General features: G+C 46.7%; 2 protein-coding genes across 2 annotated transcripts in view; one reads left to right on the top strand and one right to left on the bottom strand.

Annotated features, from left to right (window-relative positions):
• TBCD (tubulin folding cofactor D) overlaps positions 1-3710 on the top strand; it is a 199870-nt gene extending 196160 nt beyond the window's left edge. Inside the window, exon 39 of the mRNA XM_006869613.1 lies at positions 3672-3710. Coding sequence (XP_006869675.1) covers positions 3672-3710 — 39 coding nt within the window. The remainder of the gene's footprint in view (positions 1-3671) is intronic.
• Positions 3711-9311: 5601 nt separating this feature from the next.
• Positions 9312-23918, bottom strand: part of B3GNTL1 (UDP-GlcNAc:betaGal beta-1,3-N-acetylglucosaminyltransferase-like 1) — a 186602-nt gene continuing 171995 nt past the window's right edge. The window contains 6 exon segments of the mRNA XM_006869612.1: positions 9312-9392; positions 10670-10744; positions 11213-11281; positions 11621-11756; positions 13282-13406; positions 21528-21623. Of these exon segments, the coding sequence (XP_006869674.1) occupies positions 9312-9392; positions 10670-10744; positions 11213-11281; positions 11621-11756; positions 13282-13406; positions 21528-21623 (582 nt within the window).

Raw genomic sequence — 23918 nt, 5'->3', positions numbered from 1 at the left:
ATGTTTGTTGGCTGCCCTGATCTCTTCCTTGGTGAAGTGTCTGTTCATGTCCTGTGCCCATTTTTAAATTGGGTTATTTGTCTTTTTCTTGTAGAGGTGTTGTTTGTTGCTGTTGTTATGTGCCGTGGAGTCGGTTCTGACTCATAGCGACCCTGTACAGGGTTTCCAAGGCTGTAAATCTTTACGGGAGCAGAAAGCCTCATCTGTCTCCCGTGGAACAGCTGGTAGTTTCGAACTGCTGACCGATTTGCAGCCCGATTCGTAACCACTACGCTACCAGAGCTCCTTAGAGGTGTAGTTTCCTATGTATTTTCGAAATGAATCCCTTGTTTGATGTGTCATTGCAAAAGATTTTTTCCCATTCTGTGGGTTCCCTTTTTACTCTTTCAGTGAAATGCTCTGTTTCTTATGTAAGTTTTGGTACGTTAGTCATTCAAGGAACTGGTTCATCTAAATTATCAAATTTGTGGGCAAAGAGTTGTTAATTTACTTATTGTCAAGCATACATACATGAGTGTGGACAGATCCCTTGAAGCTGTGGCCTCAGATGGGGGGCTTCCTGTCAGGAACACCGATGTCTGTGGTAGTCCTGAGTGGCCCCTCCTTTTGTGTTTCTTCTGCAGCCCAGACCCTGAGAAAAGCCTGGAAGCTGGAGCTTTCGGGCCATTTCGCCGGCACATATGGACCACGGTGTCCTGCTCCTGAGGAGGATGGAGCTGGACGCTGGGGTGGCAGCACATGTGGAGGTTCATGATGCTGGGACTCTGCCGCTGATGCTTTTTGCCTTTACTGGAAACCTGAGTGTGCTCTGATAAAATCATGTGTCAAGCAGTCTCTCCTGTGTCCATCTTTGACTCTGGTGCCCAGGGATGTAGCGGCCACGGATCCTGGGGACAGACTTGTGCAGTTCCCACACCAATCTCTAACCCTAGATGAGAAAGCTTTATATTACATTTGTGTGTTTTTAATTATATAAATGAACTTTTATTTCATTCAGTCAATCCTTAAGTCTCCCTCTTGCAAACAGCAGTTTTCCATTTAGATGAAAAGACAAGCAGAGTCCCCTGCCTTGACAATCTGATGTTGTGTGTGCAGGGGCCAGAGAGTCCAAGGTCAGCCTCGCACGTGCCAGCGGGAGTAAGTCCTTCTGAGGACAAATGTCCATCAAGGGCCAGAGCATTCTGGTAATTCCCCCAAACTCCCAGAAGATACCACTGCAAACAGCGAGTAACGTATGTCCCCTTACCAGATGACAGGACCCTTTGCTGGTGAAAATCAAGTACGAGGGAGCTTGGGCTTCAAAAGGAACTAAAAGATACTGGAATTTGTCTTTTTGAAGCCCCCTTATAAGGGTCTTTTGAGAAGTAACAGAATGAGGTACATCCAGTGTAAATGCAGCCCACCAGGGACTCCGTAGAGCAAAGCACTGTCCATTGCTTTCCAACAGCAGCTACACTAACCAGTTCTGCAAGGAGAATGCTCAACAAAGCCGCTGTGCAAACAAAAACAATGATGTCTAATTCGTAGATTTTTTACCAAAAGTACGTTGTTGTTGTTAAGTGCCGTGGAGTTGGCTCTGACTCATAGCAACCCTGTAAAGGGTTTCCAAGGGGTGGCTAGTGAGTTTGAACCACCGACCTTGTTTGTGGTCTAGTACTTTCTCCCACAGCAACCACCCCAGGAAAACAGACAATGCATACTGCTGACTAGAGCGAATGCATCTCCAGCCCTGTCACTGTGTGGAGGAGCAGAGCACAGATCACTTCACTGAGTGTGTTGGTGACATATTTAGGGCAAGCACAGACAGAGCTGATATATGCAGAACATAACTTCTAGTCTGCAGGGGAACAGAATGAGAAAAGAAGCAAAAGCAGGGTACACAGCAAAAAAACCCAACAAGTATATTGTTGTTGTTAAGAGCCATCGAATCGGTTCCAACCCATAGCAACCCTGTATAGGGTTTCCAAGGTGTGGTGCTGTGGGTTAATGCGTTGGACTGCAAAGTCGGTTTGAACCACAAGTTCAGCGGTTCAAGTTTACCAGTTAGTCACTCCTTGGAAACCCTACATAGGGTCATTGTGGACACTTAACAACAACAGCTTGTGGGTTTGAATGGCCAAGCAGTCCAGTGCTTATCCTACAGTGCCACAGCAGGATCCTATATTAGTACACAGAATAAATGTAAATTGGTTAAATTCTCCAGTTAAAGGACAAAGACTGTTAGCTAATAAAATATGGCTATGTAACCTAACTAAAACAAAGACTCAACATTAAGGACAGGGAACCACAGATGCACTAGACAGCTAAAGCGGATATGAAGACAGTAATACAATGTTTACTAATAATTAACACAGTAGGCTTTAAGACAAGCAGCTTATTAGAAATAGTACTGCTGTTGTTAAGTACCACCAAGGTGGTTCCGATGCGTTAACAACCCTGTGTAAGGTTTCTGAGGAGTGGCTGGTGGGTCTTATCTGACGGTGCCACACTGGGACCCCTTATAGAATATTATGTGATATAAACGGTTTAGTCCAGCAAGAAGATGACAGACTTTCTGTACTCTGGCAGGTTACTAGAACTATGGTGTCAGAATATATCAAATCCAACAATCCACAAAAGCTACGCATAAATTGCCACCAGAGTCTATTTTATTGAAACTTATATCCATTGATATAAAATCAAGGATTGTCTGAAAACAAAGGCTTGATCTACAAACATACATATAGTGTACAGACCCAAATGTTGATGTGTACGTACAACTAGGGGAATGTGCATGTGTGTATATATCTGTATCTATGAAAATTCCATGTTTCCACAAACTTTTTAAAGGATCCCTGGTGGCATCATGGTTAAAGCACTCAGCTGCTAACTTAAAGGTCAGCAGTTCAAACCCACCAGCCACTCGGGGAGAAAGATAAGGCTGTCTGCTTCCATAAAGATGTACAGCCTTGGAAACCCTATAGGGTAGTTCTACTCTGCCTTATTTATGTATAGACGAGGGTGAGTACAGAATTGTCTGCACTCTGGTTATAATAAAATGCTCGTCCATAGCCGATGACAACACTGAACGTGCACGTGACATGATTCGAATACACAAATGACAGTGATTATGTGGCAAATCAGCCACGGCCCTGCCTGTGAAATCATCTGCCACAGACTTGGGGTTTGAAAAGTCTGTGCAAAATGGGTACTGAAAAAACTCACAGATAAGAATAAACAGAAGCATTGGGACAGTTGCAAACAAAATTTGGACCAATACTCGAAGGAAGGTAAAAGTTTCTTTAAAATAAATAACAAACATTACTAGCAAGGAGACATGGCTTCATCACTATGAGCCTGAGAGTAAACAGCAGAGTATGGAATGAAAACATTCTCAATCGTCCTCCAAAAGGCAACCAAGAGCAGGAAAATTGTTGCTAATGTTTTCTAGGGTTCTCAAGGTCAGTATTGGAACCCCATCAGGAGAAAGTTCATCAACAGTGCCCGTTAAAGCCCAAACTTCAGATTAAACGCAGAGGACGTCCAAGGGCGCCGCATGACACGCACGTCCACACAACTCTGCCCACACTGTTGACACTCTGCACAGGCTTATTTTGGAGGTGTTAAAGCATCCTCTCTCTAGTCCTGATCTCACTACATCGGACTTTCACCTGTTTGGTTCCCTAAAACAGCCCTATGAGGACGAAGATTCCCCTCTGATGAAGAAGTGAAGACAGTGGTGCATTCGTGGCTTGGAGCTCAGCCTAAAATATTTTAAATAAGGGAATATGAAAGCTTGTTGACAGATGGATAAGGTGTATTGAAAAGGAAGGAGATTTTGTCGAAGAATGATGTATTTGTCTTTTCTAAAAGCTGATTAAAATAAATTCTACAGCCAGAGTATGGAGAAATTTTTTCTCACCCTCATTATCTGGGACTTTAAGAAGACACAAACGCTTCTTTAAGAAATATGCTTTAAAAATTATAATAAAAATTAGGAAATATTTAATGAAAATTACCGAATATATCACGACAGAATTTGCCCAAAGTGGTACTTACAGTATTTTGAAACCTTAAGTGATATATTACAAAAATAGACTAAAAAAAGCTAATGAGCTAAATATAATGTAAGAAGTTAGAATTATTTTGTTTCTACTTTCTTTAGGTTTAAGAGTAGAATTTATGAAACACAGCATAAAGACAGATTATATGATAAGCACTGGACTGCAAACCACAAGGTACACGGTTCGAGTCCACTAGCTGCTCCGCAAGAGAAAGATGAGGCTCTCTGCTCTCTTGAAGATTTAGAGCTTCAGAAACTTTTCCCTAAACAGAGTTGCTGTGAGTCAGAATTGACTAGATGGCATTTAACAACAATGAATCCAAAGGTGACTCATAGAAAAGACAACAGAAGTACTCAAGCTATTGGCAAGATCCATCAAGAAAAGAATGCGACAGTGAACAAATTAATAATGAAAAGGGAGACAAAGCTCCCAATACTGGAGACATTTTTTTATGAGAAAGCTATACACTGGATATGTGAAGACAGATGAAATGAATCAACTTTTGAAAATATGCAATTTCTTGATATTTACTTAAGAAATAGGCAACCTGAATAGTCTTATAAATATAAAGAAATGGAATTAGTATTTTAAAATCTTATAAGTAAACATCAGTCCCGGGTGGCTTTCTAGGGAGGACCTACCAAGTTTTAAGATGCAAATCGTCCTGATCTTATTCACATTCCCCCAGAGAATATCAAAGGGGAGAGACAGTGGTGTCCCATGGCTAAAATGATATGGAACGCATAAACATCGGTATCTTAGGCATTAGTGACCTGAAATGGACTGGTATCGGCCATTTTGAATCTGACAACCACATGGTTAACTATGCCAGGAATGACTAATTGAAGAGGAATGGTGTTGCGTTCATCGTCAAAAAGAACATATCCAGATCAGTCATGAGGTACAATGCTATCTGTGATAGGATAATATCCATGCGCCTACAGGGAAGATCGGTTAATACCACTATTATTTAAATTTACACACCAACCACTAAAGCCAGTGAGGATGAAATAGAAGAAGAATTCTACCAACATCTTCAATCTGAAATTGATCAAACATGCAATCAAGATGTACTGATCATTAGCAGTGACTGGAATGCAAAGGTTGGGAGCAAAGAGAAAGGATCAGTAGTTGGAAAATATGGCCTTGGTGATAGAAATGATGCTGGAGATCACATGACAGAATTCTGCAAAATCAATGACTTGTTCATTTCAAATACCTTCTTTAGACGGCATAATAGACAACTATACACATGAACCTCACCAGATGGAATACATAGAAATCAAATCAACTACATCTGTGGAAAGAAACGATGGAAAAAGCTCCATATCGGTCAAAACAAGGATGGGGCAGACTGTGGAACAGACCATCAATTACTCAGATGCAAATTCAAACTGAAGCCGAGGAAAATGAAAAGTCCACAAGAGACAAAATATGACCTTGAATATATCCCACCTGAATTTAGGGGTCACCTGAAGAACAGATTTGATACATTAAACACTAAAGACCAAAGACCAGAAGAGTTGTGGGATGACATCAAGAACATTATACAGAAGAAAGCAAAAAGTTATTAAGAAGACAAGAAAGAAGGAAAAGATCAAAATGGATGTCAGAAGAGATTCTGAAACTTGATCTCCAGTATAGAGATACTAAATCAAATGTAAGTAATGAGGAGGTCCAAGAGTTGAGCAGAAAATTTCAAAGATCAGCTAGAGAAGATAAAGCCAAATATTAGAACAAAATGTACAAAGATCTGGAATCAGAAAACCAAAAAGGGAGAACACGCTCAGCATTTCTCAAGTTGGGGGAACTGAAGAAAAAATCCAAGCCTCGATTTTCATTATTGAAGGATTCTCAGGGCAAGTTATTGAATGATGCAGAAAGCAACAAAAGAAGATAGAAGGAATACAGAGAGTCACTGTACCAAAAGGAAATGGTTGATGTTCAACCATTTCTGGAGGTAGCATATGATCAAGAGCCAATGATACTACTGAAGGAGGAAGTCCAAGATGCCGTGAAGGAATTGGAAAGAACAAGGCACCAGGAATTGATGGGAAAATTGAAATCTTTCAATAAAGTGAGGCAGCACTGAAGGCACTCACTCATCTATGCTAAGAAATTTGGAAGACAACTATCTGGCCGACTGATTAGAAAAGGTCCGTATTTGTGCCCATTCCAAAGAGAGGTGACCCAACGGAATGCAGAACTCATCGGACAATATCTTTGCTATCCCATGTGAGTAAAGTTTTACTAAAGGTACTACAGAAACAGCTACAAGCATACATTGACAAGTACTTCCGGGGATTCAAGTGGGATTCAGAAGAGGCCGTGGAACGAGAGACATCATTGCTGATGTTCGATGGATTTTGGCTGAAAGCAGAGACTATCAGAAAGACGTTTACCTGTGCTTTACTGACTACACAAAGGCTTTCAATTTTGTGAATCATGACAAGCTATGGACACATTGCAAAGTATGAGTATCCCTGAACACTTATTTGTGCTCATGAGGAATCTGTACATAAACCAATATGCAGTTTTTTGAACAGAACACGGGAATACTAAATGGTTTAAAATTATGAAAGGTGTGCGACAGGGTTGTATTCTTTTTCCATACTTATTCCACCTGTATGCTGAGCAAATAATCAGAGAACTTGGGCTATATGAAGAAAAACGTGGCATCAGGATTGGAGGAAGACTCATCAACAACCTGTGATACAGATGATACAACCTTGCTTGCTGAAAGTGAAGAGGACTTAAAATATTTACTCATGAAGATCAAGGACCACAGCCTTCGGTATGGATTGAATCTCAATGTAAAGAAAATAAAAATCCTCACCACTGGACCAATAAACAACATTTTTATCAATTGAGAAAAGATTGAAGTTGTCAAGGACTTCATTCTTCTTGGATCAACTATCAACACTCATGGAAGCAGCAGTCAAGAAATCAAACGACGTATTGCATTAGGCAAATCTGCTGCACAAGACCTTTTTAAAGTGTTGAAGAGCAAAGATATCAGGTTGAGGACTAAGGTGCGCCTGAACCCAAGCCATGGCATTTTCAATAACCTCATATGCATGCAAAAGCTGGACAGCAAATAAGGAAGACTGTAGAAAAATTGATGCTTTTCAGTTATGGTGTTGGAGAAAAATATTGAAAGTGCCATGGGCTGCCAAAGGAACCAACAGATCTGTGTTGGAAGAAGTGCAGCCAGAGTGTTCCTTGGAGTCCAAGATGGCCAAAAGCTGTCTCTCATACTTTGGACATATTGTCAGGAGGGACCAGTCGCTAGAGAAGGATATCATGCTTGGTAAGGTGGAGGGTCAGACAGGAAGAGGAAGACCCCCAGCAAGATGGACTGGCCAAGTGGCAGCATCAATGGTCTCAAGCATGGCAACAGTAGTGAGGTTGGCCCAGAATTGGGCAGTGCATAGGTCACTATGAGTCATTAGGGACTTGGTGGCACCTAAAACAACAACATCATCATCCTGACAATAAAACCAGACAAGAAAGCAGAATGTAGTCCAATCTTGATACAAACACAGATGCAAAAATCCTGCAAAAACAAAGAAATCAGGTGGGTTTTCTTCAGGAATGCAAGGTTGGCTTAGTGTTAACAAACCTACTCATGTACTGACCACACTCATCTCAAGAATATTGAAAGGGTTCTTAGCAACCGATTAACAAGACAATCCAAGTTAAAAGTGGGTAGTATGCTTATGAAAAGGTGCTCAACATCCATTCTGAACCAAGGAGTTGCAATTCAAACCCACAGTGATGCCCCATCCCACACCTGCTAGAAGGACCTGCCCGTCTGTGGTAGGACAAGCACTTGGAGAACGCTGTGCCAGAACAGTAGGGCAGCATGTCTTATAACAGGCCAGGACTGGACAAACATGAATGACCAGAGGAGGATGAATAAACCAGTGAGACAGCAATACAATGGACTAATGGACAGTAATGGAAAGAGAATGAAATGACACTCAACAATGTGGGAGATTCTGAAAAGCATGTGTCTACTACAGAACCCAGTCATGAGTGGTCCTACTTATGAGAAAACTTCTGGTGACCTCAGTCGACACGGAGGAAGCTTCAGCGGGAGGCACAAGGCGGCCTGCGGAGGTGGAGGAACTGCTCTGTATCTGGGTTGCTGGGGTTCTGTTATGTGCACACACGCAAGTGCACCTGGCTTAGACAGCTATGACTGTGGATCTTCATGCATGTAAATTCTGCCTCAATACATACTGAAAGCGCAGCTCGTTAGTGGCCATCTAAGGAGCCAACGATTGGTCTCTCCCTGTCTGGAGGGAAGAAGAGTGAAGAAAATCAGACTCATGGAAACAAGTAGTCCAGTTGGCTAATGGACCAACATGGGTCTCCACAGCCCTGTGACCAGCTGCTCTGACAGGGTTGACAATAGAAAGCCCTGGATGACTGGAGAAACTTGGAACAAAACTCATCATTTAGGACCAGGCTTACTAGTCAGAGACAGGTGGGAGCCCTGAGCCTACGGCCCTTCAGATCTAGAAACAGACCACCACGGCTCCATTTTCAGTCAAACCATGCACAAGTCTGTAAGTGAAGACCACTAGGGAAGTATGCACACCTTAGAGCAGGGATGGGGAAGGGCCGGCCCCACCCAAAAAGCATTTGGTGTGGCCCTGCCAAGGCAACCGCAGGTCCAGCCATTACATTTGTTGTTAAGTGCCGTTGAGTTGGTTCCGACCCATAGCGACCCTGTATAGGGTTTCCGAGGAGCAGCTGATGAGCTTGAACCACTGACCTTGCAGTTCAAATGGCTTTGCAGTCTGGCGCATTAACCCACAGCGCCACGCCACGCTCTCTAGCCATCACATTAGAGGTGAGGAAAGTTTAACCAAATGTAGCAGGCTCATTTTGAAGTTGGTAATTTTGTATGGCCCGTGAATGATGTTATAAATTTTGGTCATCAACCACTTGAGATCAAAAGGGGAGCATTTACCCAAGGACATAGTTCAGAAGGGACAGGAAAAGAGAATAAATAGAAACAGGAAACACAGGGGTGAAGTGGGGTAAATGATGTTACACAGCGGTGATTGCGCTCAGTGAGATGAAACAAACTGTGTATGAATTGTTGAATGGAAAACTGATTTGCTCAGTAGACCTTCACCGGATTCCCAGTGAAAAGGAGCCTGTGTCCTCTAGTTCATGGGGGGGTTGTCCCTCTTCATCCAGCATCATACCTACTCTGACGGTTGCACCTACCTGGGAGCAGCTGCCTCAGGCCTGTCAGCTGAAGTGGTAGAAGTCCCGCCCCTCCTGCAGGTGCAGCGAGCTCAGGTTCTTCTCAAATGCGCCCCCTGTGAGGTCCTATGGGGGAAGCAGGCAGGTCACCCAGGCCTCCCCTCTGACCCACCTACTCAGTGGGTGCTTAAAGGGCCCTGTCTGTGTGTCAGCTGCTCCTCTGCCCAGGGAGGAAGCCTGATGTAGCCAGGGATCCACAGTTTAAAACCAAGAAGAGCTCTGCACCCACACTCCCCAAACTGTCAGAGTCAGAACATCCCAGGTCAGTAAGCCTGGGGGCTCCATGAGACAGCACAGCCAGTCCCTCTGGCAGTTTCCCCATGACCACAGTCACTGTGGGGTTGGAAACAATGTCCACAGGCCTGTCATCATTAGCACAAAGTGGTGTGTGATTCGCATGAGGGAGAACAGACACCCAGAGGCTGACCCGTCCAGTTACACAAACAGCGTTGGGTGAAAGGAACCCGAGACTAGAGAATAAAATGTTAGATCCCACCCCCAGGAGGACAAAGGGGCTGGGACGCACATACACACAGCACTGTACACACCGGTGAGGGTGGTGGGCGACACAGGAAGCTGCTCTCCCCTTAGCTGGGGAGGGGCCTGGATGGCTGAGAATTTCATTCATTAAATTGGGTGTTCACGTGCTAGAACATCCCCTTGGGGTTTTCCACAAAGGCCCAGACAGGAAAGATGTTCAACCACGCAGCCATGTGGCCTCTGGAGCTTAAAAGCAGCCGCTGACAGTAACCACGTCACACCCATTAGTGTGGTTATTGTATAAAAAACAAACAAGACAAGACATGGAGAAACTGGTGGTGGGGTGGGAGAGTGCGACGCAGCTGCTCTGGAAAAGTCTGCCCACTCCCCCATCAGGTTACACAGAGTCACCACATGACCTGGCAACTCCCTGCATCCATATGCACACCAGGGACAGGAAAACACGTCCACTTAAAAGCTTGTGTGTGGATGTTCACAGCATTATTCCTCATAGCCAGGGTACCAGCCATGTTTCCTTTTGTTCTGCTGACTGCGTTTATAGGTCGGGGGAGCTTGGGCCTGCATTAGTTCCCTAATTGCTGTATAACAAGTCACCCCACACCTCACAGACTGCAGGGCAGCCCCTCTGAGGAGCCTGAGCTACCCATCACCCCTGGAAATGGGAGATACCCCCACCTGTCAGCTCCCCAGACTCCTGGAGGTCAGGCTGTCCTCACCCACTTCACTGGCCAGAAACAGATGTCCATCCAGGACTTTTCCATGGTTGAGAAGAACAGCATCGGCGCCCCCGCCTCTCTATCCTCACAGAGTACCCCCCACCCCCACCCCAGCCTGCCACTCACCAGTTTCACACAGATGATGAAGGGTGGCCGGGCAGCGCGGAAGTGCAGGATTGGGACCTGAGGCTTGGGCCTTTCCTACGGGAGATGAAGGGCCTCAGCTCTGAGTTACATACATGCTGGTCCCATGCGCAACACGAGGGCCCAGTACATCCTGCTAACGGCACAGTTCAGGTGACAGGACACCGGGACAGAGAGGCGAGGCAGGGGCCATGGTCACAGCCTCTGGGAAAGATGGGCAGGTCCAGAAGCCCAGGACTGGGCCCCCAATCCCAGGACCAGGACTGGCCTCCATCCACTGTCCTCACACTACCAGGGAGGAACCTAAGGGTTTCTTCCTATAGGGATGTGGGTCCTGGAGAAGGGGGTCTGCTATGGTGAGTAGGGGCAGGTGTGGCCTGGGAGGGGGGGCCCAATGGCAGCATCCCTCCAGGTGCCCCGGGGCCAGGGGCCAGTACCCAACAGGGGGCTTCCGATTTCCTCTGTCACCCCACCACCTGGGGCATGATGTCCTCATTGCATCCCCAGGCCCCTGCCCCGACACACCTGGGAATCCTCGTAGCAGTAAAAGCCCTTTTGGATCTTGCGTTCATCAACGTCACAAAATGCTACCACCTGGAGAAAGAGTAAGTTGGACCCTCACAGCCCAGGGTCTTGGCTCTACCTCTCCCTGGGGAGGGACCAGGTTGAGTTCCCCAGGACCTCCCTGTACCCAGGGCTGGGGCAGAGCCACGGCACACAGGCCACGTGGTGGGCACAAAGCAGTACTTCTCAGGGTGGGCAGTGACCACCCGCCTATGGCTGGCTGGTCAGGGATACATTGGGAGGTGACTCGAGTAAGGACCAAACGTGCCTTCTGTCTGCCAACCCGTCCAATTTGGAGAGAGGTGGGATGTAGAGAAGCTAAGGGAATGCTGGGTATTGGAAAGAAAGTTGTAGGGGCAGGGGTCCCACCTTCTGTTGGTTGGCAGCCCCTAGGCTGCGGAAGAGCCGACGGCCCTGCTTGCCTGCATTCCAAATGGTGAAGGCCACCCAGTGTGGAAGTACTCTTTCTTCCAGAAAGTGGACACGGAGGGTCCAGATGGTGCCTCTGTGGGTAGGAAGAAAGTTCCCACCATAAACCAATCCAATCATCCTTGCAGCCCAAGATGACCTGACCCATCCAGCCAGGCCCTCAGGGATTGTATGAATGAACGCACAGATGAGTAAATGAAGAATCAGTGAGGGAACCAACAAATGGATGAGGGAGGCCACATTAGCGCTCACGTGTGGGACTGCACAGCTCAGTGAGGACACTAGTTAAAGGTCCGTGCCTTTTGCCTGAAATTTTTTGTAGTAAATGTATTGCTACAGATGCTGCCCAATCTCAATTTACAACAAGAGGACAGGCACCAGGGTGGGCTGTGAGGTGGTCTGCAGTAATCACGCTCTCAGGATCAGGGTGGGCTCTGACTCTGTGAGGTGGTCTGTTGTAGCCATACTCTCGGGAAGCCTGGGGTTACTTTAAAACCTGTTTCCCTGGAAGGGCTGAATGCTCAGCTCAGATTTAATCCATACAGAAACCAACATGAGATCACAGCTTTCGTGTGGTGGGTGGCAAAGCCTCCCAGTGCAGACAGCCCTCGACACACAGGGCATGCACCGAGCCCGCTGGCCGGCTGCCTAGCTTCTTTGTGGGTGCAGGACTCTGCCGAACTGTGGGTCCTGTGTGCACAGAACTTACGATTGGACCACACACGGGCCAAACCTTCAGGATGATGACAGAAAAGAGCTTTTAGAACATTCCACGGTTCTCTGTCCAAATGCTCTCAGCACCTGACTGACTACTTGGAGGCCACAGCCAGACTTCTGCCTGCTGCAGTATTTTACTTCCCGACGTTTTTGTCTCCGTTTATAGGTCGGGGGAGCTCTTCATCCTTAGAGAAGCACTTGTCAGACATTGAGTTTTTCTTAAATTTAACCTACAGAGTGAAGATGACAGACCTGAGGTGTGGGGGTCAAATCCATGTAAACTCCACCCCAGGAAGTTGCCACATGCCCCTGGCCCCAGAGGAAAATCATGCCTGTTTATATCACCAGGACAAATGTCGTCGACTGCTCTTCACCACAACCACGCCATCACGTGTACTGGTAGATGGCGCTCGTCACTGCTGAGAAAGCCAGGATGAGAGCGCATCCCAAATGTGTTTATGTGTTCACCCGTGTGAGGACGTGTGGGCCAACCTGTTCATGGCTGTTGTTGGTAGGGCAGTTACAACATTTCTGTGTGCATGCTAATTCAATGAATAAAAGTACCAGTCTTGAGAACAATGTGAGCGAGTTCTTGTAATCAATCCCACATCCTTGGTCACCATTTGGAATTACCAGCTTTCTCTTTTAGAGATTCAAGTGGGTGAGCATCACTTCAATGTGCGTTTCCCAGACATTACTGAGATGACCACGTTCTGTTGTGCTTATTGTAAAGTGTAAAGTGTCTCTTCAGATATGAGGGGGCTTCAAAAAGTTTGTGAAATATTTTCGTTATCTTTTCATTCCGTTTTTCCGCGACTTTCTGCCTACTTTTACAGATTGTATTGTTACTGTTGGTTATGCCATGCCCCCAGCCCCCTACTCACTCGAGGACGGAAAGCGAGGCAGCCTGCGGGTGGTGGCGGTACAGGAGAAGGCTGTGCTCCACGCGGATGACGTGGCCGCCCTGGCGGAGATGTTCCTGGAAGAAGAGCAGGTCCTCGGGCACGCCCTGTGGAGGTTCCGAGAGGGTCAGTGAGTGCACACGGAGTCTGAGGGGGCCCTACACAGAGGCGGGCAAGACAAGCGGTACCCTGGGGTCTTCTCTCTGGCCACAGTGCCCTGCCCAGCCTCACAGACCCCTGAAGCGGTGCTCACCAGGCATCTGTCTCAAATCTTTCTCAGCGGGCACTGTCACACCAGGACTGTGGGTTGCTCCACTCACCCAAAGGAAGTTTAGGAAGGAACAGACAAGGTGCATGGTTGAAAGCACATCTGCTGGAAACTCCCAGAATGCCTGGCTGACACGGCATTTCACAGAGGTCTGGGCTCAGGGACTCTTCTCAGCAGCCTGTACCCTCACCTACTCTTAGAAGCAGGACTCTGGGGCTATGTCTCCAGAGCATAAAGGTGACTCAGGGGGCTCTCTGGATTTCAAAGAGGTGACTAGCTTCATTGCTCAAACTGGAAGAGTTTCAAAGACCGATCTTGTTCCTCAACTTGAGCCAAAACGCAACAGGAAAACCCTGCCGGCCGCTACCTCAGCCTCAGGTCCTTCAGGACGTGACGGCTGGCCTTGGAATTCACATCTCAGTCCAGGTTTTCGTACGAGCATACTATGAGCTGGGCTTCTAAAATATCAGCCCCCCAAACAATGAGAAAAATGGATGAAAGGAAACGATCCTTTTCCCCTCAAAATCCAAAGCCTGTACGCACCCTAAATGCCCAGTGAGTAAGCTGCAGTGCATCTACTGGTTAGAATCTGATGCAGTAATTAATAGATATATAAACATATATGTATTTACAAAGACCACCAAGTACTAGTAAAACATCTATAATAAAACAGTAAGTTACAAACTGGCTTCACAGCCATAGGTACAGCTCTGCTGACTTTGCCCACAGCCGAGCAGAGCCCACCAGCATCCTCCGCAGTGCAGCACAGTGGTGCGGGGGCTAGGCTCTCAGGCAAGCTATGTGATTTTTCTTTTTTCTGTATTTGTGAAGGTGCCTTTGGACCTTGTGCTCATGAAAGGTTAGGATGGAGAAAGTGCTCAAAGACCAGAAATCTCTCAGCCCTTGGGGTGTAGGACTGCAGGTGACAGTTCTGCTTCCCCAGCAGGGGAGCTGGGCCCCTCAGAGAGCAGGGTCCCTGCCTGACTCTCTACCCTGGACTCTCCCAGTTATCCACCAGGCTGCCCAGTCTCTGCCCACACCTCCACTGCTGGCTCCTGGGCCTGCCAGGCTGGTACTCCTGCGGTGGGAGAGTCAGTCAGAGAGGATTTCTTGGGAACCGTGGGCACAGCCACCTAGACCCACACCTTCCGGTGTCCTCCAAACATTACTGTACCCACAGAAAGGGACGGGGAAGAGACCTGGGGACAAAGGGGAAGCAGCCCTGCCTGGAAAGTTCTAGGGTCTAGTAAGACAGAAGGAAATGCAGGGTACAGCCCTACTCCCATTCCCCAAACAAAACCCATGCAAGGAGCTGTACTTCACCACAGTGTCAGAAGGGGGAGCACTTGAAATAGCCACGTCTGTTCACAGAACGCAGACATGAACTGTCTTCAACCACACAAACCCAACAGGAGAACAAAACAGAAAACAGGAACTAAACACTTCAGTGGATGAGAAAGCATCTCCTTCCCCACGCTGTACGTAACCTAATGCCACAAGCTAAAACATGCAACAGACACTGCAGGGCTCAGAGGGAGACAATCGAGAATGAGAAATTCAGTAACTAAGTATAAAACTGAACACTTCCCACCCCCCCAAAAGAAGGAAGATGTTAAAAAAAAAAAGGCTAAAAGAATGCAGATCAGCACGTGGCTAGGGCAGGAGAAGAGGTGGGGAGTTGTGGGATACAGGGCTTCTTTTGGGGGGGGGGGGGGACAAAAAGGTCAAACATAAAATTACAGTGATGGTTGTTGTGTTGTTAAGTGCCACGGAGTCGATTCTGACCCATAGTGACTCTGTACAGGTTTCCAAGGAGCAGCTGGTAGGTTTGAACTGCCCACCTTGTGGTTCACAGTCTAGTGCTGATCCTACAGCGCCACACCAGGAGCCCACAAAGTCACAGTCAAGAAATCAAATGTCGTACCGTACTGGTCAAATCTCTTTAAAGTGTTAAAGAACAAAGGCATCACTATGAGGATGAAGGTTCACCTGACTAAGACATGGTATTTTCAATTGTCTCATATGCATGTGAAAGCTGGACAAGATGAAGGAGGAAGACCAGGAAAGAACTGATGCCTTTGAATTATGGAGTTGGTGAATAATATCGACTGTAGCGTGTGTCGTACTGTGGCGGCTTGTGAGTTGCTGTGATTCTGGAAGCTATGCCACAGGTATTTTAAATACCAGCAGGGACACCCACAGTGGACAGGTTTCAGATAACCTTCCAGACGAAGGCAGACTAGGAAGATGGAGTGACGAACAACTTGTGAAAATTTAGCCACAGAAAACCTTATGAATAGCAGAGAAACACTGTCAGACATAGTGCTGGAAAATGAGCCCCTCAGGTTGGAAGGCGCTGAAAATGAGACTGGGGAAGAGCTAGAGTTGACGGTGATGACGCGAATGGAGTAAAGGCTCATGGGAGAAAAGCCTGCGGGACCTTCATTTGCTGATGGACACAACTCAAAATGAAGAGAAACAGCTGTAAACATCCATTAATAATCGGAACATGGAATGTACCAAGTATGAATCTAGGAAAATTGGAAATTATAAAAAACGAAATGGAATGCATAAACATCGACATCTTAGGCATTAGTGACCTGAAATGGACTGGTATTGGCCACTTTGAATCTGACGACCACATGGTTTACTATGCCAGGAATGACAGATTGAAGAGGAATGGTGTTGCATTCATCGTCAAAATGAACATATCCAGATCAGTCATGAGGTACAGCACTGTCTGTGATAGGATAATATCCATGCGCCTACAGGGAAGCCCAGTTAATACCACTATTATTCAAATTTAGGCCAACCACTAAAACCAGTGAAGATGAAATAGAAGATTTCTACCAACTTCTTCAATCTGAAACTGTTCAAACATGCAATCAAGATATGTTGATAATCACTGCTGATTGGAATGCAAAGGTTTGACACAGAGAGAAAGGGTCAGTACTTGGAAAATATGGCCTTGGTGATAGAAACGATGCTGAAGATAGCATTATAGAATTCTGCAAAACTAATGATTTGTTTATTTCAAATACCTTCTTTAGACAGCATAAGAGACAACTATACACATGGACCTCACCAGATGGAATTCACAGATATCAAATTGACTACATCTGTGGAAAGAGATGCTGGAAAAGCTCCATATCATCAGTCAAAATAAGGCTAGAGGCAGACTGTGGAACAGACCATCAATTGCTCATATGCAAATTAAAATGGAAGCTCATGAAAATGAAAACAAGTCCACAAGAGCCAAAATATGACCTTGAATATATCCCCCCTGAATTTAGAGATCATTTGAAGAACAGATTTGATACATTAAACACTAAAGACCGAAGACCAGCAGAGTTGTGGGATGACATCAAGAACATCATACATGAATAAGCAAAAAGTCATTAAGAAGACAAGAAAGAAGGAAAAGATCAAAATGGATGTCAGAAGAGACTCTGAACCTTGCTCTTTAGCGTAGAGAAGCTAAATAAAGCAAATGGAAGAAATAAGGAGGTACAAGAGCTGAACAGTTTCAAAAGTCAGCTTGAGAAAGAAGACAAAGTCAAATAGCACAACGAAATGTGCTAAGATCTGGAGTCAGAAAACCAAAAGGGAAGAACACGCTCAGCATTTCTCAAGCTGGGGAAAATGAAGAAAAAATTCGAGCCTCGACTTTCAATATTGAAGGATTCTCTGGGCAAATTACTGAATGATGCAGAAAGCATCAAGAGAAGATGAAAGGAATACACAGAGTCACTGTACCAAAACGAAATGGTTAATGTTCAACCATTTCAAAAGGTAGCATATGATCAAGAGCCAATGATACTGAAGGAAGAAGTCCAAGGTACATTGAAGGAATTGGCAAAGAACAAGGCACGAGGAATGGAGTACAAATTGAAATCTTTCAACAAAATGAGACAACACTGGAGGCACTCATTCATCCATGCCAAGAAGTTTGGAAGACAACGATCTGGCCAACTGATTAGAAAAGATCCTTATTTGTGCTCATTCCAAAGAACGGTGACCCAATGGAATGCGGAACTCATTGGATAATATCTTTGACATCCCACGTGAGTAAAGTTTTCTGAAGGTAATACAGAAACTGCTGCAAGCATACACTGACAGGGAACTTTCAGAGGTTCAAGCCAGATTCAGAAGAGGCTGTGGAACAAGCGATGTCAGATGGATCTTGGCTGAAAGCAGAGAATACCAGAAATGGGAGAAAAGCCATGTTTACCTCTGCTTTATTGAGTATGCAAAGGCTTTCGATTGTGTGGATCATGACAAGCTATGGACAACATTACTAAGTGTGAGTATTCCAGAAGATTTAATTGTGCTCATGAGGAATCTGTACCTGGACCAAGAGGCAGTTGTTCGAACACAACATGGGAACACTGAATGGTTTAAAATTAAGAAAGGTGTGCGACAGGGTTGTAGTCTTTCACCATACTTATTCAACCTGTATGCTGAGCAGATAATCTGAGAAGCTGGGTTCTATGAAGACAAACGTGGCATCAGGACTGGAGGAAGACTCATTAACAACCTGCGATATGCAGATGATACAACCTTGCTTGCTGAAAATGAAGAGGATTTAAAATACTTTCTGGTGAAGATTGAAGACCGTAGCCTTCGGTATGGATTGAACCTCAATGTAAAGAAAACAAAAATCCTCACCACTGGGCCAATAAACAACGTTCTTATCAGTGGAGAAAAGACCGAAGTTGTCAAGGACTTAATTTTCTTGGATCATCCACCAACACTCAAGTAAGCAGCAGCCAAGAAATCAAACAATGTATTGTATTAGGCAAATGCTGCACAAGACCTTTTTAAAAGTGTTGAAGAGCAAAGATGTCAGTTTGAGGACTAAGGTGCACCTGACCCCAGCCATAGTATTTTCAATAGCCTCATATGCAAGTGAAAGTTGCATAGTGAATAAAGAAGATTGTAGAAGAGTTGGTGAATTTGAGTTATGGTGTTGGAAGAGAATACTGAAAGTGCCATGGGCTGCCAAAAGAACCAACAGATCTGTGTTGGAAGAAGTGCAGCCAGAGTGCTCCTTGGAGGCCTGGATGACCAGAGTTCGTCTCTCATACTTCAGACATATTGCCAGGAGGGACCAGTCACTGACTGGAGAGGGCTATCATGTTTGGTAAGGTGGAGGGTAAGAGAGGAAGAGGAAGACCCTCAGCGAGATGGACTGGTAAAGTGGCAGCATCAACGGGCTCAAGCATGGCAACAGTTGTGAGGTTGGCCCAGAACCAGGCAGTATTTTGTTCTGTTGTGCATAGGGTCACTATGAGTTGGTACCAACTCAATGCCACCTAACAACAACAACATAGCATGGCGGTTATGAGTTGGGCTGCTAACCTCAAGGTCAGCAGTTTGAAACTACCAGCCTTTCCTCAGGAGAAAGATGAAGCTTTCTGCTCCCATAAAGATTACAGCCTCGGAAACTCTATGCAGAGTCGCTATGAGTTGGAACCGACTCCAACAGCACACCACCACCTGGACCATACCAAGGACTGCCAAAAGCATGAACCAATCTGTGTTTGAAGAAGTACAGTTAGAATGTCCCTTAGAAGCGAGAATGGCGAGGCTTTGTCTCACGTACTTTGTCCATGTGATCAGGAGGGACCAGCCCCTGGAGAAGGATACAACAGCTGGTATACTGGAAGGTCAGAGAAAAAGAGGAAGACCCCCAACGAGATGTTCATAAAGCAAGTATCTGAAAAAGCACCTACCATAAAAAGACAGCCCACTCACAAATGGGCACAATTGTTGGACACTTCACAAAATAAACAGCAAATAATCACATGAAAAATTGTCCAGTATCACTTGTCACCCTGGACATACAACTGGAAGGTACAGGAAGAAAACCTAGACCACTGACCAGAACGGCTACAACTGAAGACTTGACAAGGAGTTGAGAACAGTCATTGACAGCACCGGTGCTGTGAACATGTCTTCTACCACACAGAGGCCTCACTGCAATTCCATCCCCAGGTTCTTATGCAACAGAAATGAAAGCACGTGTCCATTAAATGTTTTTCCCCGGGGCAATGGGTTTTCTGCATGGCCTGTCCCTCTGATGAGAATGAAGAACTCCTCCAGGCTGTTGGTTCAGGTTGACATGTCCTCAGTGGGGGGACCATAGCCTGCCCTCAGAATCAGTCACATCACTTTCGTTTCTTTTTGTTTCAGAGGCTGTTGTTGCCCCTGAGGCGGCCCCAATTCATTCGTGCTGGATGTATGTGCAGCAGAATGGGACAGATGTCTGGTCCCACGCCACCTTCACGACCCTGGCGGTTTGAGCCCATTGCTACAGCACTGTGTCTGTCAGTCTGTGTTACTGAGAGTTTCCCCCATTTTCACTCTTGGTAACTCAGGTGAGAAACAGGCCAAAGTCCCACTTTGTGGGCTGTAGAGTCCATGGGAAATTGGCACCTCTGAGTCTGATGGAGCAGCGGCAGCCCTGTGTCCACATGGTAGATGCCCACAGTGCCCACACATGTCAGCCTGAGACTAGCAGGGTGGTGGGACCCTCTGCAGTCATCCTGCCTCTGTGAGCACCAAGACCCCCACCTTCTGGCTGGATCCTCCTCAAGGGCCTGGTTTTCCTGGACAATTCTGGGGGTGCAGCATAGGCAAAGGGGTCAGGGAGGCTTCGGGCAGACCTTTGACTGTGGCCAGTCACTACAAGTCTCCGAGGCCCCATCTCCTGGGTGCAGGAATATCTTGTGCCAGTCCAGGAAGACCCTTAGGTGCCCGAGGCAGGGGGCATCAGGAATGTGCCTGTCCTGGTCTGGGGAAGCTCTCAGGGCCAGTCAGACGCTTTGGATGCAGCAGTGGCTGCCCAGAAGGGGTGGCACTGGCCAGGGGCTGAGGGTACACACATGGTACAGGAGGGGAGGGAGACGGAGGCAGACTTAGAACAGCCACAGGGTCAGGAGAGGTCTACCTCGAGTACACATGTGGCCACGTGAGGGGGCTCCACTGAGCCGTTTTTCCTCATAGTCGACGGTGCCAGCTGTGAAAATGAATTGCCACAGGCAGACCCACTGCTGCCCACTGGGCCCTGTGCTCAGACCCCTTTCTGCCCGGCCCGGGCTCCCTCCTGCCCACTGGGGACCCTGGGCCTGGTGGGTTCGGACAAAGTGCTGTGTGTGTCGGGCTCTGTGCACATGCATGTGTGTGTGTGGGCTCTGTGCACGTGTGTGTGTGCATGTGTGTGGGCTCTGTGCACATGTGTGTGGGGTGCTCTGTGCATGTGCGTGTGATGCTCTGTGCATGGGGGGGGCGCTCTGTATGTGTGTGTGTGTGAGCTCTGTCCATGTGTGTTTGTGTGTGGGGGACTCTGTGCACTTGTGTGGCCACATCAAAGGCATGGCAGGGACTCTCCTGTCTCCCCTGCCATCAAGACCTCAAGTTCTCAAAAGCCCTTGTAAGGAAGATTGAAGATAAAACACCAATCTTAATTGGGTTTTACATGGGATGGGGAGGTCTCATTCTGACTCCATCTGTCTGGGAGTAGACGAATTGTCGGCTGGATGGTCACCATCTCACCGTCTGTGGGTCAGGCACTCCGGTGCCTGCATGGACACTGAGCGTTTCCCCCATTTTCAGGAGAGGCCACCCCCTTCTCCCTCCTGTCATCCCTGGCACAGGCTGGCCCGGCTTCCCACAAACAGGTTTTCAGTTGGGATGAGGTACCGTGGGACCCGAGGCCACAGAGCCTCCCCAGCAGGTGTGACTCCGAAGTCCCTGCTTTCTATAAACACGGGCAGGTGGTGCTGTGAGCACAGACTGGGCATCCTGGACCCTTTGACCTACGGGCCCAGCTGGCAGCAGAGGTAGGAGGCTGGGAAGGCTGGCCACTCAGACTGGGACTATCTGGTGAAGATGGCAAGCCCCACCCCAGAGGAGGGCTTCCCCAGGGGCCCATTAATGCCCTCTTTCCAGCACTTACCTTCCCGCCCTCATCAAACCAGCCCACGTGGGAAAACCACGCTCGGGAGCAGAACCAGGTAGGCATGATCACTGTTGGGCCATTTGAGGTAAAAACCTAGAAACAATTAATGTTGAGAAAGTTAACACAACAAGTTTGTGACAAACCATCTACAATCCATTCCCTATGAAGTGACATTCAGAGTGACAAACGATTGTCTGTATTCCTCCTGCTCAGACTCAAGGGGCTGGAACCAGATCTGTGTGTCTCCCCTCAAGGCTGACAAATGGTGGGAGGGGCCTTCTCACGGGTAATAGACATCAGCAGTCAACACTGGCCAGTCCAGGTCTCCAGGCCTCTGCTAACACTGTGGATTGTTTAATGAGGATGCCTGTCTGCCCTTGATCGATGGCAATACTTTATGTGAAACTCACAAATAAAAATGTGTTTTAACCATGAGAAGAAAAATCTAAAAATAACATAAAAGGATATAATGACTATATAACAGATGAAATGGACAAATTCCTAGAAAAACACAAACTACCACAAATGACTCACAAAGAAATAGGAAATCTGAATAGACCTATAATGAGATTGAAATATTATTCAAAAAACTTCCCACAAAGTCTAGATGACATTACTGGTGAACTCTGCCAAGGCCACCAGAGGAACTGGGTGTCTGTGGAAAGGAGACAGTTGTGTGGGACCGTAGCGCCTGGCAGGCAGCCGGGAGCCCGAGACCACAGGCCACCTTCCTGCAGGGGCCACCCCCCTCACTTTGTGGGCTTCCCTGTCTACAGAATGGTGGCGAGGCTGACAAAACCCTAACGAGTCAGTTCCAGCTCATAACGACCCTGTGTGTGCAGAGCAGAACTGTGCTCCGCGGGGATTCAAGGCTGTGACCATGCGGAAGCAGAGCATCAGGCCTTTCTTCTGAGGTGCTTCTGGGTGGGTTCAAATCACCAACGTAGCTGTTTGTACTACCCAGGGATTCCGTGACACAGACAACCGGGAGAAAACTCCAGAGGAGAAATGGGCTGGAGATGTAAAGAGGACAAAGATATTTCATTTCCATCACCCTTGCTTAAGGGCATACAAGGCACACCACACCAAGGGGTCTTTCTCTACAAGTGGCATTTGACCAAAGACCAAAGTTCAAGTAAACAGCATGTATCCCCTCCTGTCCACAGATGGCAATGGGGGAGGTCACAATCTTGGGTTTTGTCAAACAGGTGCTACCTCAAGGCGCTGCTCTAGTTTCTGGGTGTTTAGAATCTTCAAGTGTGGTTTCCAACAAGACAGAACTTGAAAGGCTTTTTCCTAACACTTTTAGAAATCTGCCAGTCATCAGTTTTAGCCACTTTTAAAAACTGTAATTTATTTGTTCATGAACTAATCCTGTGTTTAATCTGCTGTTGTGTAAAGTTGATCATGCCGAGTGCTGGAGGAGCAGCAGGCTGGGACCCGCAGGGGTTGTGCAATCGCCTTGCAGCCCAGCTTTCTCTTGATGCAGGTGCTTTGTCTCCTCTCCGAGGGCAGCACCCAACCCCGCTCTGCACAACCTCATCTCCTGCCTGAGGACAAGTGCCTGACTCCATGGTCATAACTGGCGCTCTTCCCTCCTTATCTGTTGAAACCATTTGGGCCTGGAGTTATTTGTGCTTTTATTTTGTGAGAAGGTTTTTAACAATAAATTCAATTGGTAGTTTGTGTCTGTTAAGGAAAATGTCCACAGCATGTCAGCTGTTGAACTTATTGGCATGTTGTGTCACTAGATGCAGGCTGTCAAGGCAGTTGTGACTCATAATGACCCTTGGCACAGAAGCCCTGTGCAGTCCTGCTCCACGCTCACCCTCACAGTGGCTGGGTTTGAGCTCCTTGCGGATGACACTGTGTCAGTGCAGCTAGTTGGGGAGCTTTCTCTTTGTTGCGGACCCTCCACTTTAACAAGATTCATGTCCTTCTCCAGGGACTGGTCTTTCTTGACAACACGTCACCATCCTAGGTTCTATGGAACATTCTGGCTGTTCTTCTTCCAAGACAGACTTGTGTTTCTGACAGTAGATGACACCTTTAAGATTCTTCTCCAGCACCGTAATTCTAACACTTGCATTGAGTCTTCTACGGCCTTCCTTGTTTGTCCAACTTTTATATGTAGATGTTGTTGTTAGGTGCCGCCGAGGCGGTTCCAACCCACAGTGATCCTAAGGTAACTGAAAATGCCAGGCTTGGGTCAGGCGCACCTTAGTCCTCGAAGTGACCCTTTACAGAGGTCCTTTGCAGCAGTTATGCCCAATGCAGTATGCCATTTGTTTCTTCATTGCTGCTTCTATGAGTATCGATTGTGAATCCAAGTAAAATGAAATCTTTGACAATTTCTCTTTTCTTCTTTGCTTATCATGATGTTATTTA

The sequence above is a fragment of the Chrysochloris asiatica genome, unplaced genomic scaffold (genome assembly GCF_000296735.1).
Source record: "Chrysochloris asiatica unplaced genomic scaffold, ChrAsi1.0 scaffold00132, whole genome shotgun sequence".
In the NCBI taxonomy this organism is placed as follows: domain Eukaryota; kingdom Metazoa; phylum Chordata; class Mammalia; order Afrosoricida; family Chrysochloridae; genus Chrysochloris; species Chrysochloris asiatica.
The sequence above is the reverse complement of the archived record's forward strand: the minus strand, read 5'-3'. Positions and strand labels throughout refer to the sequence as shown.